The sequence below is a fragment of the Pelobates fuscus genome, chromosome 1, assembly GCF_036172605.1.
Source record: "Pelobates fuscus isolate aPelFus1 chromosome 1, aPelFus1.pri, whole genome shotgun sequence".
Taxonomy (NCBI): Eukaryota; Metazoa; Chordata; class Amphibia; order Anura; family Pelobatidae; genus Pelobates; species Pelobates fuscus.
In genome coordinates, this window is record NC_086317.1 from 114,891,201 (window position 1) to 114,904,820 (window position 13,620).

Consider the following 13,620-nt stretch of genomic DNA (forward strand, 5'->3'; position numbering starts at 1 on the left):
TGCAGAGATACGTCATAAGAAACCACCATCCCAACAAGCCAATTATTCAAAATTGTACTCTGGTAAAGCTGCCCCAGTTAATTGGAAGTGTTGTAGATTAGTTTGTCATATGAGTTCCCCCAATTGAACTCATTAGCAGTGAATTGTGTTGCCTACTGTCTTTCGTGCACTAATGAGTTCCAAACTGACTTGGGTGGTAGCATGAAGATCTGTGTTAAAATAAATGGATTTCCACTGATGAGCAGCTGCACCCAAGTCAAGCCTGTTTCTACAATGCACAACATAGGTATCAACTGGAGAGTTATGAAATGTCCATTAAGCAACCCTGAAGCAAGGTAGATAAACATGTTCATTGGAGTAATGAAGAATGCTTCACTGTCTGGCAGTAGTAGGAAGTACATGTCTAATATTGGTGAATCCTAAAAGTAGACTTGTCAAAGGTCTGGTCAATAAGGTGTGAAACCCAGAATTAAAATAAACCAACATACACACAAATCAAGGCAAATAACAAGTATATTGATATTACAAGGAATACAATACAATCAAATACAAGAACAGATAACTTATTGTAAGAGAAAGTCCTTTTGATACTGGGAACTAAGGAAGGCAGCTAGCACAGGAACTCGGGAAAGGCAGCTAGGTCAGGTATACAGACTGTATACGTAGGAAAAAAGGACGAGACCAACAACATTATTATCATTACTAACCCCTTTAGGACACAGCTTGAAACGCTTGTCTTACCCTTAAGGACACAAGCCATTTGTGCATTTTTTGCTGTTTGTGTTAAAACGCAATTTGCATCAACACATATTATATACCGTTTTTTTAGAGGGCAAATAGGGATTTAATTTTATGTCACATGTACATAGATAAATTCTCATTAATTATAAAAAAAAAGCCAAAATATGAAAAAAAATTCTTAGAAAAAGTAATTCAACATAAATTAATGTATGTGTCTTGATTTATAGGGTACATACTATGTATAGGATTTCAGCTTATTTTGAAAGTTACAGGTCCCAAAATACAAGGACTAAAATAAAATTTTAATGTGAAACAATTTTAGAAGTTGGTATGTTTGTCTTGTAGGTTTAGTAGCCATCAGAGAAAACTAAATTGACACACAAAAGTATATATTTATATAAAGTAGAGATCACAGGCTAATTACCTAAGGTTAGTTTGACACTTTTTACGTAGCCATTTCATTGCCAATCTCTGCTAAATATTGGAGTATAATCGTGTTTTTTCTCTATTTTGGCAGAACCCCATATTGTGTTCAGCTACATTTGCTTAGTATAACAATAGCCCCATTGTATGCTTTTGGCACTATTCTGTGAAGCTACAATGCCATATAACAGACAAGGCTATTTCAGTTCTATAGTTAGAATTTTTGTAGATGGATTTGACGGGCCTATGTCTCATTTTAGGGTATTATAGCAGTGTGACTGTTCAAATAACCCCACAAAAAACCTTCATTTGATAAAGCAGACACCCCAGGGTATCTTATATGGTGTATATTGTGCCTTAACTTGTCACCGTTTTTTCACCAATTTATGTCAACATTTGTGGTGAGGGGGAAAAAATGTAATTTTTACATATATGTTGCATCTTTTGCTGAGTATTTCTTACACTTGATATGTACCACTGTCAAAAAACCCAAATTATGCTCAGTTACATCTTCTGAGTAAAACAATATGCCCAATGTATTACCTAGACACTATTTTGTGAAGTTACAGTGCTGTAAAGAGACGTGACAAGTTCAGGTTTTTAAGTGTGAATTTTCATGCAGGGTTTTGATATGTCAGTATCCCACTTTGGAGCACTTGAGCAGAATACATATACCAGCTACACCGGAAAGCATACCATTTCTTAAAGAAGACATCCCAGGGTATTTCAAAAGGCATATTTTGAACCTGAGCGTGGGATGATTTTTCCACTAGCTTGTACCAAGTGTAGTTGTTATAAGCATTTTTTCTGCCTTTTTAACACACAAAGTGAGTTTGCACAGTATATTTTGCAAACCTTATGTGTGCTATGACTGTATAATACTTCATATGTTGCTCAGCTATGTTGGCTGAGTACAGTAATACCCCCCGTATGTACGTTTGACAGGTATATGTGGACATTGAAAGGGCACATTTGAGACACAGCCATTCTAGTTTGTTTCAAACTTAAAATTTTAATGCTGTGTCTATATCCCATTTTAGAGTATTTTAGCAGGCTATATAATCCAACTATCCCATAAAGGTATGCCATTTCTTAAAGAAGACATCCCAGGGTATTTCAAACGGCATATTTTGAACCTTACAAGAAACAAAACAAGTAGTATATATATATAATAGTGATAGAATGCTCTAAACACCTGTGTGGTATCCCCTATACCAACACAAAGAATACATATAATACGAACACAATAGGTGGAGCAATATGTATACTTACCTCTCTTATTCAATCGGTTGAACAATGCTGAAAAAACAGAGGGATACACAATAGTGCAGATAACTCACAATATTATATAGAGATATTACATATACAGAAATGCACTCACAAGAGTAGAGCCATATATAAAACCTGACTCTGGTGTGGATGACCCTAGGATCTTTTTGGGGTGTTCCAAATCCCTCTGTGTGTGGTCTGGATGCCTGGATACCTGATTAGATGCTTGGTCTGGATGCTTGTTGTAGTCACCTCCCAGCAGTAAATATCAGGAAACCCCAATGGGTAAAAAACGTGAAATTTATTTGATATACAGATAAAAAACAAATGCAGATACAATCTATCTTTTTTTTTTACTTTTTTTAAAAATGTTATTAAAACATTTTAAAAAAAACTTTATCAAACTTTTTAAAGCTTTTTAAATTACTTTTTAAAACTTTTTAAAGCTTTTTAAAAAAACTTTTTTAATGTTAACCCCTAGCTAGCCTAACACCAAATTCCCCAATTCACTACATCCTTCCACCCACCGCAGCTAGCTAAATATATCATTTTAAAATATTTAAATAATTTTATAAAATACATTTAACGCCTGAGGGATACAGTAAAATATAGTCCCTGCCAATTGATCACTGTAGTCAGATTGGGTGCTCCCGGTCTGCCTCGAATACCAAGGCAGACTGGATGAGAGTTAACTTTAGCACATGATGGACCTGGTCCGTCATCCGGCATAAGTGCTTCCCCAGCATGACGAACCGTGTCCATCATTAGTCTTTAAGGGCTTAATGAACTGGCAAACAAGAAGGTGTGGGGCTCAACTAAATAAACTAAATGGGGAGAAGATAATTGCAAAGTAAGGCCAGCTGGGAACAGAGACAGATCTCAGTCTGGGTGTAGCAGCTTGCAATAGCACCACAGGCAGGTAGTGGCACTGTGGGGTACTGAACCAGACTGAGAGTAAACAGAATTGTGACAAGACTATTTGTTTGACTGCATAGTACCAACTGTTGCATTCAGTGTCCTGCTCTACTGTTCATAATACTATTGTGCTTAGTTCAAGTACTCTCAACCCTGGAACATAGTGTGTACTATGTGCTTTCACCTTTATGTCAACAGTTAGGAGAAGTACCTTTCTTGTTTCAGTATGACATCTGAGTTAAAATAAATGGATTTGAGTTATCTGTTCTATGACAATGCTCCCATGAACAAGTTAAGTCCATACAGAATTGTTGAAAATGGTGTAAGAGAACTTATCTCACTTGGAGAAAAGAATACGTGAACCCCACCAAACACATTTGAGATGAATTGTAATGCCAAATACAAGCTATTAATATTTTTGACAGGAAATTATAATCTAGTAGAAATAATTGCCATGATTTTGGATTTTTATGTTTGACATGTAGGTGTATACAAGGTTTTGGTTATATTGTACATATTAATATATATGTCTGTCATAAAGTTTCTAAAGTTGTAATCTTGACTTTAACTTGTAAAGCAAAGGTTATTGTTATGAATTAATGTCTATTTGGGTATTAAGTTTATATTATATTTTTTATAATTTGTATAGGTAATATTTGCCACGCAATGGTTTTTTTTTTTAAATAAATATAAAATATCCAACAATACCTCATCCTCATTCATAATATAAACTAATATATTACAGCTGGCAACAAGGAAACTGAAGGTATTGACGCAGCCAAAAAAATACAAGAGCGCACGCAGAATAATAAAGGTATGCAATTAATATGGGACACAGTGCTGATGGTTCCGGTCTATTTATTTAAAATACACATTATTGGTCTGTAATGGGAAAATGTAAATGTTGACTCCTGACTAAAGCAATTACAAGGTTATTCACTCTCTAACATAAGCATTGCAGGGAATTCAAAGTGGATTTTGCATTTTAAATAGTCAAATATTCAAACTGGAAAATTTTAAATAGTCAAACTGGAAAAATTCAGCTCAGCTACTTTGACTTTAAATTTTAAATTCACTTTAAATTCCAAAAATTCCCACTTTAGTGATTAATGCTACTATTAAGTTGCTAGGTTAATAGAGCCGATGTAAATCTGAAAAATGATTATTTTCGTTAAGCATTTAACTAATCAGAAATGTAAAAAATGTCCTGTATTACTTATTGCTCTCCTGAGGGAATTGGTTTTGTTAGATCAGCCTTCATATAGGGGGACACCTATAGAAATATATGTTTCAAGTATTTATGCACGCTGGTATGTTATAATCTGACATTAGGTCAATTCTGTATAACTAATAGTTCCTTTAAAATGAGTTAGTGGCAGAAAACTGCACACAGCAGTGGCGTTGCTGTAGAGGGTTAGGAGGGGCTATAGCCCTGTATGTGGATTCTGTAGCCCCAGATCTTTTATACCCCTAAATATACTTCTCCCATGCTGCTCTTCCTCCCATTCTCCTTATTAAGCCGTATGAGCAGCACAGTGATGAAAGAGATGCAGAAATATGAAATATCCATGTTCCCCTGTCTCTATCATTGTACTGCTTCTGCCCCTAGCTTGGGTTCAGCAAGGAGACTGGCAGGAAAAGCAATATGGCAGAAATAGTGTAAGGATTTGTAGGCTTGAACCCTGGATCAGCACTTTATGCTTCTTCTCCCTCACTTTGTACATGCTTTAGAGGGCCCTGCAGCTAAAATATATTTTTAGAATGTGTGCTTGTTTTCCCTTTGTCTATGGACTCTGTGTTTGCCTATCTATATATGCCTGTGTATTTGCCCGGTTTTTTTTGTGTATTCCTGGGTTTGTACCAGAGAAGCCATTGTGTATGTGTCTGTTTGCATACCTTTGTGTGTCTGCCTATGTCATTGTAGCCTAACTGTGTGTGTGTGTGTATGCCTGTGTCTGTGTGGCCGGTCTGTGTATGCCTGTGTCTGTGTGGCCTGTCTGTGTGTGTACCTTTATGTGCCTGGGTTTGTGTGACCCATCCTATGCGTGACTGCCTGTGTTTGTGTGTGTTTATCAATGTTTAGCTGTATGCAGATATATGTATCTGTGCATTAATAATGTAGGTATCTGTGCATGTCTGTAAGTATCAAATTGTGAGTATCTATCAAGTGTGTCAAGACGTATATATTGCAGGTGTAAATGGGTAGTATTTGTGAGGGATCAGTTGTGCTGCTTTGAGGAAGCTTGTTGTTTTGGGCTAAAGCTCCCGATGTTTATGGACCCCAGCAACGTCCTTGGCACTGTCTTTACACCTCAAATAAAATGCTTAGATCTTGAACCATTCCGTTTTGTTTTTAATTGTTTTAATTAATGGGACAACTGTGCAGTGGGTGTTCACTTAACGAAGAATTTATTTGAATGGGTGTTTATTCCATCTGTTCCATGGAACCTGTTCAACTACTTTCATAACAGAACTTTGGAGAGGCAAAGCTGCCTACTATCTGGCTACTGATCAAACAAGAAAATAAGATGTTACAACTGGAATTGTATTAATCATTTGGATATATTAACTTACATTTTATCATATGCATTATGTAATCTCATAAAACCAGGAATTATGTTTTCCTTAACCAGTCCGTACAATACAGTATTACATTTCTCTTTTCATAAAATGGTATTTGTGTCATTAATTTCCTTTCATAGGGACAGTATGCATATTGAAATGTGGATGAAAAAAAAAAATGTTAAGCTTACCAATTAATAGTAATTGTGTTATAAACACTGCAAATATGTTTCTTACATTTCCATACTTTAACTTATTAATGAACTAATTTCAATGATATTGTATACAATAACTCCTTAACATATGGAGATTTGTTTGACTAGGTACAGAAGATGACATCTTTTAAATTAGCTCCATGTGTCCCCTCACAAAGTCGGGCTCTTTCGATTGCAGTGTTCATATCACTAGTTAGTTTGAGGTTCAAGCGCTTGGGTGTTTGCACGGATATTCTCCTTGAGCTGCTTGTTTGTTCACTTACTCCCGTTCCTTCAGACAACTCCACAGGAATTAATGGGGAGCTGAAAGGTCTGCCGAATGTGGCGGCCAATTAGCTGGGAATATCTTGAACATATCCACTTACCGAACAGTTGTTTCAGTTATGGAAATAAAATTCCACTATTTTTAGTCATTGTTCCTTTCTGAAATTACCCATGATGAATATCCCAAGTCTCCCAAGTTATAATATGTACCAGCAACAAAAAAATAAAATAACTAACAAATAGGTTATCTGTCAAATTCTACTCTAAATGTTGTCCCACACTGTATTTTGTGCAGGCAGTGGGGAGTTTCATTTATTACTTAATACCCCTCTGTCAGTTGAGACCATGCTCAGAATGAGCACTGTATAGATCTATGGAAATTACATCAACCTGGGTAATCCCTCTGTGGAGTGGTTAAAGTTGGTTTAGTGTTGGCAAGCATTAGGGATTTAGAGTAACAGATGGATTGGAGTGCTTAAAGGAACACTATAGGGTCAGGAATACAAACGTTACCCTATAGTGTTAAAAATACTATTTAGGTTGCAACCCTCCCTACCCCTGGTCCCCCTTAAATAGGATATAAACTCTCCTTTATTCCAGCGCTGCTCTGGTCTGCCACGTCTGGCTCTGTCCCGATCCGCTAAGATCATCGGCATTGAGAATCTCGGCCAATTCAATGTTTTTCCAATGCTTTCCCATCCACAGGCCAATCAGCATCTCCCTGATTAAGATGCATTGAATCAATGCATCTCTATAGGCAATGTCTACCATTAAAAAGCCTGAAGGGACTGACTATACTCACCAGAACAACTACATTAAGCTGTAGGTGTTCCAATGTATACCTATATGTCCCTTTAAGGTTGGTGATAAGGTTAGTGAGTCTTTGCTCAGATTTCTACACATTTTGACTCACTTGTGTACTTGCATCATTACATAGGGGACCTGCTGCAGTGTGTTATTGGACTGATCGCACCGACAAGGGCTGTCCAGATATAAAATTATGGCAAGTTATCCCTCTGTGAGAGATACTGCAACCCAAACAATAATCTGGGTCCTCGTTGAGTCTCATCAGTCAAGTGTAGCTGATACCATTCAAGGCACAGTGAGCATATGTCCCTTTAAGGTTGGTGATAAGGTTAGTGAGTCTTTGCTCAGATTTCTACACATTTTGACTCACTTGTGTACTTGCATCATTACATAGGGGACCTGCTGCAGTGTGTTATTGGACTGATCGCACCGACAAGGGCTGTCCAGATATAAAATTATGGCAAGTTATCCCTCTGTGAGAGATACTGCAACCCAAACAATAATCTGGGTCCTCGTTGAGTCTCATCAGTCAAGTGTAGCTGATACCATTCAAGGCACAGTGAGCAAGGGATCCATTATTGTATTAAACTTTACACTTAAGTAAACTCTCCAGTCATTTGCAAATATGCCAAAAACAAGAGTACTGAACCAGATGTTTCTCTGTCCTGTGCTGAAGTCAATTTGGCACTTTTTGGTGTCTTCAGTCAAACACAATTCTCTTTGCATTTTCTTTGAGGCATCCTCATGCATCATAAATACATGTTTTTCTGTACAATATGCAAATTATCAAAAATATGGACATTTTTAATACATTTATGGGAAATAGTGTAATAACGTATGTTTTTATCTGTGATTTTATGACTGCAATTAGATCATCTTTATAAAACACTAACATGCTGATTATGGAATGTTATCTGCTGTTATATATAAGCAAAATAGCCTTTTTATGTTATCTTTCTTCCTGTCTTTAAGCCAACTAATATGTAACGCCTTATCTAAACAAAAACATAAAATTGTGTATAATCACCTATTAACACAGGGTATATTTGAAAATGAAAAAAATATCTTTCAGGGTTATTCTCAGTGAATGTTGTAGGGAATTCAAAGCAAAATTAAATTAAGTGACAATTAAGGCAAATATAGACAAACTGGAACATTTTCCAAGTCATCTATACTCCTGGTTTGGCTATTTTGGCTTTCATTTAAAAATCACTTGGATTTCATGCTAATTCTCACTTTAGTGAATAGCTCTCTTGTGATTATGCACATGTGACACAAATTAAATTTACAGATTCCATGCCATGTATGTAAATTGCTCGGTAAACTTACTTTAACCCAGGGCCGGATTAACATAGGGGCTGATGGAGCTGCAGCCCCAGGCCCATGGAATAGGCCCATTTAAAAAAAAAAAAAAACTGTGTCACTGTGTATGGAGATTGGCAGGGATAGGAAGTAACAGCATCTCCCTGCCTCTCTCTACTCACTGATCCGTGGGGGAGCAGCTACACAGCATAGAGAGTCCAGACAGCAGCTCCCAGCCTGCAGAGACAGCCTACAGCTCAGGTATGTCAGGGATGGGGTGAAAGGCTGCAGGGAGACATAGGGACACTGAGACATGGGGACGCTGAGTCACATGGGGAGCTGTGAGACATAGGGAGACACATTGGGACATGGAGACACTTGGGACACAGTGTCTCCATGTCTCCCAGCCAGTGTCCCTAGTTTCTCAGTGTCCCCATGGTTCCCCTAGTCTCCCAGTGTCTGTGTCCCCATGTCTCCTAGTGAGTGTCCCCATGTCTCCCAGTGTCCCCATGTCTCTGAATGTCCTAAAATGTCTGTGTCCCCATGTCTCCCAGTGTCCACATGTGTCTCCGTGTCCCCATGTCTCTGAATGTCTTCCAGTGTCTGTGTCCCCATGCCTCCCAGCTAGTGTCCCTAGTGTCTGTGTCCCCATGTCTCCCAGTGTCCCCAAGTCTCCTAGTGTCTGTTTTCCCGTGTCCCTAGTGTCTTAGTTTCCCCAAATTTCTGTGTCTCTATGTCTCCCAGTGTCTGTGTCCCTAGTGTCTGTGACCCCATTTCTCCCAGTGTACCCAAATGTCTCAGTGTCCCCATGTCTCCCAGTGTCTCCATGTCTGTATCCACAAGTGCCCCCATGTCTCCGATTGTCCCCATGTGTCTCAGTGTCCCCATGTGTCTCAGTGTCCCCATGTGTCTCAGTGCCCCCATGTCTCCCAGTGTCCCCATGTCTCTCAGTGTCCCCTAGTATCCTAGTGACACGGGACACACTGAGACATGGGGACACTGGGAGACTATTGGACTGGGCGACATCGGGACACTGACACTGTGATGCATAGGGACACTGATGCCAGGCTGGCCTTCTAATTCTTTGGACAGACATGCCCCTTTTTGGGCATGTTCGCCCCTTTTGGCAGTTCTGGTCACGTGATTCGCATCAGTGGCCCACCCTTTTACCCCGTCAATTGACTTCCTGCTTCACTGAACACTGCTTTTAGGGGGTATGGATTTACTTGAAAGATGAAAGCATAAATTAGATAAAGAGATTAGCATAGAGTATGTGTTTTCTTATAGCTGCATCCTTTGAGTTTCCCTCCAACATCAACTCCATCAGATACATGACGCTTGAGAGGTATAACTGTTTTAGTGTTTTTGGTCGACCAGGCCTAATGGGCTCTTAATCTGGCCCTGCTTTAACCCCTTAAGGATGACAGGCTATCTGTGCCAGTTCCTAAATGCCTGTTGGAGGCATAGAACGTCCTCGCTGTCCTTTCCCCTTACCTGCTCGCTGCCGTTCTTCCCCAGGGCTCGCAATTGGAGGCACAGCCTGACATCCCAAGCAGTCCTCCAGTGGCGGATCCAGCCCTCCCTGGCCATGTGATCATGATGACGTCAGAGTCACATGCCTGGAAAAACTGGCTGCTGCACTGCCTGCAGGGGGACTGCCTGGGATGTCAGACAGTCCCCCTGAGCTGAAAAATAAAGTTAGAAAAAAGTTCAAAACACTTTTCTAATAAAAACCAAACAAACATTTTGATAATATAAATGTGTGATCTGAGCTAATATGTATAAACACACACACGGTCATTATTAGAGTATTTTGATATTAATATATACATATAAATTAAATTAATAATTTTTTTCTATATTTAAATTCTACGTGTATGTTTATTTTGACATAATTAAGTTATTTTATTAATTGCAATTTGAGAGATCTGCCCAACAACCCAGGCAGAAAGTCCAGAGAATTTAATTTGACTTATCAGCGCTGAACCCCTTTCCCGATCTCGTCTATGTAAATAATAACATAATAATAATAATATCTACATTTGAATAATGTTTTTAATTTTGGACCACATTTAAATATTATTTTATTTCTGAGTATATTGTAAATTTTTCAAAATGCTCCAATTAATTTATTTTTGAGGAATGTGATATTTTACAAAAGGTTACAATGAACGTGTGAGAATACTAAATGTTAGCACATTTCAAACACAGAAGCAGTGGGATAAATGCATAAAATATGACATGTTACGTTTTAGAACTATTAACAGTAGTATAATTAGGTGGAATTTGAGATGTTGAGTTCTGATCTCAATATAAGAATTTATTTAAAGTAACACTGTCGGCGCTAAAACCATCTCATTTAATTGAACTGGTTATACTGCCTAGAGTCATTTGACACCATCCCTTCATTCAGTGTTAAACAATTTTTGAGAAGCTTAACACTAATTAAGGTCCCTGGTCACCCATATTTGTCCCCTACCAGAGGTATGGCTTAGGCAGACATTACACACTTACGTCTAGCCATACTGATCCATACAAGCAATGAGTGTTGTGATAGGGTGAAAGTGGTAAAAACGACAGACATCTCTATGTATCCTTCCTGGAAAAAATATTTTATAAATAAATAAATATTAATGGATGCTCTTTGCTGTGCATGTTAAGGCTTCCTCATTAGTCCAAACAGCATTAATTAAAGCATTCATTAAAGGACAACTGTGACCTCAAAACTATTTTTTTTTACTATAATAATCCTTTTATCAAGCTTTGAAAGGAAAACTTAGCTAATTTAGCTAGCACTGGCTAAGAATTATAGGAACAGAATAACCGATGTCACCCCATTCAGACACTAACATGATGGCAAATAAAGCCAGCATGTTGATGTCACCAAAGTGGTTTACCTGTTTAAAGCGGCACTGTCATGCCGAACTTACCTTTCCTCAATTTCTTCCTCTTCTCCCCCTCTTTCAGGACCTGTTCTTCTTTTCTTCCTGTCTTCTTTAGTTTTCTTTAAAATCATAATCATGATAATAGAGTAGGGACTCTTTGCCTTATGGAGGTTTCCTCCGCTTGACCAGCTCTGACCAGCGGAGGAGCAAAGTGTGCTTCATTTCCGCTGGTCAGAGCAATTTTCCCACAATTCTTACCTTTCCTCTGTGTTCCCACGATGCTTCCTGTCATTTTAGACGAAACTGACGAATTGCGTTCTAACTGATTGAGAACAGTATGTTCGTTTGTTTTAGAATGCAATTCGGCACTTTGTTCGTATCGGAATTTCATTCTAATGAATGAAACTCCGATCCTATTCATTGCCGCGGCTGCATCTTGCAGCCGCTTAGTAGATAACTCCCTAATTCCCACGGTATCAGGGAGCTATCTACTAAAAGGCTGAAAGACCTCAATTTCGGCCACATTTCCTAATACTAAGTAAAGATTACTTAGTATTAGTAAATAATATGCCCCTACTCGCTATACCGTGAGTAGGGGCATGTCTAGTAAGCAGTGAGCCTGTGGCTGCTCACTGTAAAAAACCAAAACCAAAACAAAACACCTAATAACCGCCCCCCACCTTGCGCGGCTGGTAGAGGCCCCCTAAATAACAATATGGGGGGGGGACATACTGTCCTCCCCCCCTGGCCCTCACCCATGAGCGGTGGGTGGGGGCCCTAGATAAGAATGGTGGGGAGGGGGACCTACCGTCCTCCCCCCCGGCCCCCACCCCTGAGCGGTGGGTGGGGGCCCTAAAAAAATAATAAGGGGGGGACCTACTGTCCCCCCCGGTCCCCAACCCTGAGCAGCGGGTGGGGGCCCTAAAGAAACCCCCCCCCAATCAAGGTGACTGGGGGTCCCAAGCCCCTAGTCAACCCCCCACCAAAATCAAAATATCCCCTACCTACCCGCCTCACCCTAAAAATAGTGAGAGGGGAATAAAATAACTAACCTGTAAAGAAAAATTAAACTTGCCATTTGACGTCTTCTTTTTTCTAAAATCTTCATTTTTCAGCCCCAAAAAAGGCCAAATAAAAAGCCATCATACCCGTCGAACTTAAAATAAAATAAAAAAACAGCGCAAAAAAATCCTGACGAAAAATAAAAAATCTGACGCTAAAAAAACCATAATCCATCTTCACCCTTCGAGGGCACGCCGCATACTGAGCTCCGCAGGGCGGGTCAAGGCTTATAAAGCCTTGCGCCGCCCTGCAATTAGGCTTAGAACACTCTGATTGGTTGGTTTAAGCCAATCAGAGTGCTCTTTGTCATTTTACACAGCGTGGGAAAATTCCAAAGAACTTTCCCACGCTGTGTAAAATGACAGAGAGCACTGTGATTGGATGGATTTTAAGCCATCCAATCACAGTACTCTGTGTCATTTTACACAGCGTGGGAAAATTCCAAAGAACTTTCCCACGCTGTGTAAAATGACAGAGAGCACTGTGATTGGATGGATTTCAAGCCATCCAATCACAGTGCTCTGTGTCATTTTACACAGTGTGGGAAAATTCCAAAGAACTTTCCCACGCTATGTAAAATGACACAGAGCACTGTGATTAGGTGGCTTGAAATCCATCCAATCAAAGTGCTCTGTGTCATTTTACACAGCGTGGGGAAATTCCAAAGAACTTTCGCACGCTGTGTAAAATGACACAGAGCACTGTGATTGGATGGCTTGAAATCCGTTCAATCACAGTGCTCTGTGTCATTTTACACAGCGTGGGAAAATTTTAAAGAACTTTCCCACGCTGTGTAAAATGACACAGAGCACTATGATTGGATGGCTTTAAATCCATCCAATCACAGTGCTCTGTGTCATTTTACACAGTGTGGGAAAGTTCTTTGGAATTTTCCCACGCTGTGTAACATTTTTTTTTCTTTGCGCTCGGGTTTTTTATTCTATTTTATGTTCGACGGGTATGATGGTTTTTTATTTGGCCTTTTTTGGGGCTGAAAAATTAAGATTTTAGAAAAAAGAAGACATCGAATGGTAAGTTTAATTTTACTTGACAGGTTAGTTATTTTATTCCCCCACACTATTTTTTAGGGTGAGGGGGGTAGGTAGGGGCCTTTTTATTTGGGTGGGTGGGTGGGTGACTAGGGGCTTGGGGACCCCTAGTCACCTTTGATGGGG

At 39.2% G+C, this 13,620-nt stretch overlaps 1 protein-coding gene across 1 annotated transcript in view; it reads left to right on the plus strand.

The window, feature by feature from the left end:
* Positions 1 to 13,620, plus strand: part of DHRSX (dehydrogenase/reductase X-linked) — a 372,962-nt gene that overhangs the window by 76,916 nt on the left and 282,426 nt on the right. The window contains exon 3 of the mRNA XM_063450175.1: positions 4,094 to 4,162. Coding sequence (XP_063306245.1) covers positions 4,094 to 4,162 — 69 coding nt within the window. The remainder of the gene's footprint in view (positions 1 to 4,093; positions 4,163 to 13,620) is intronic.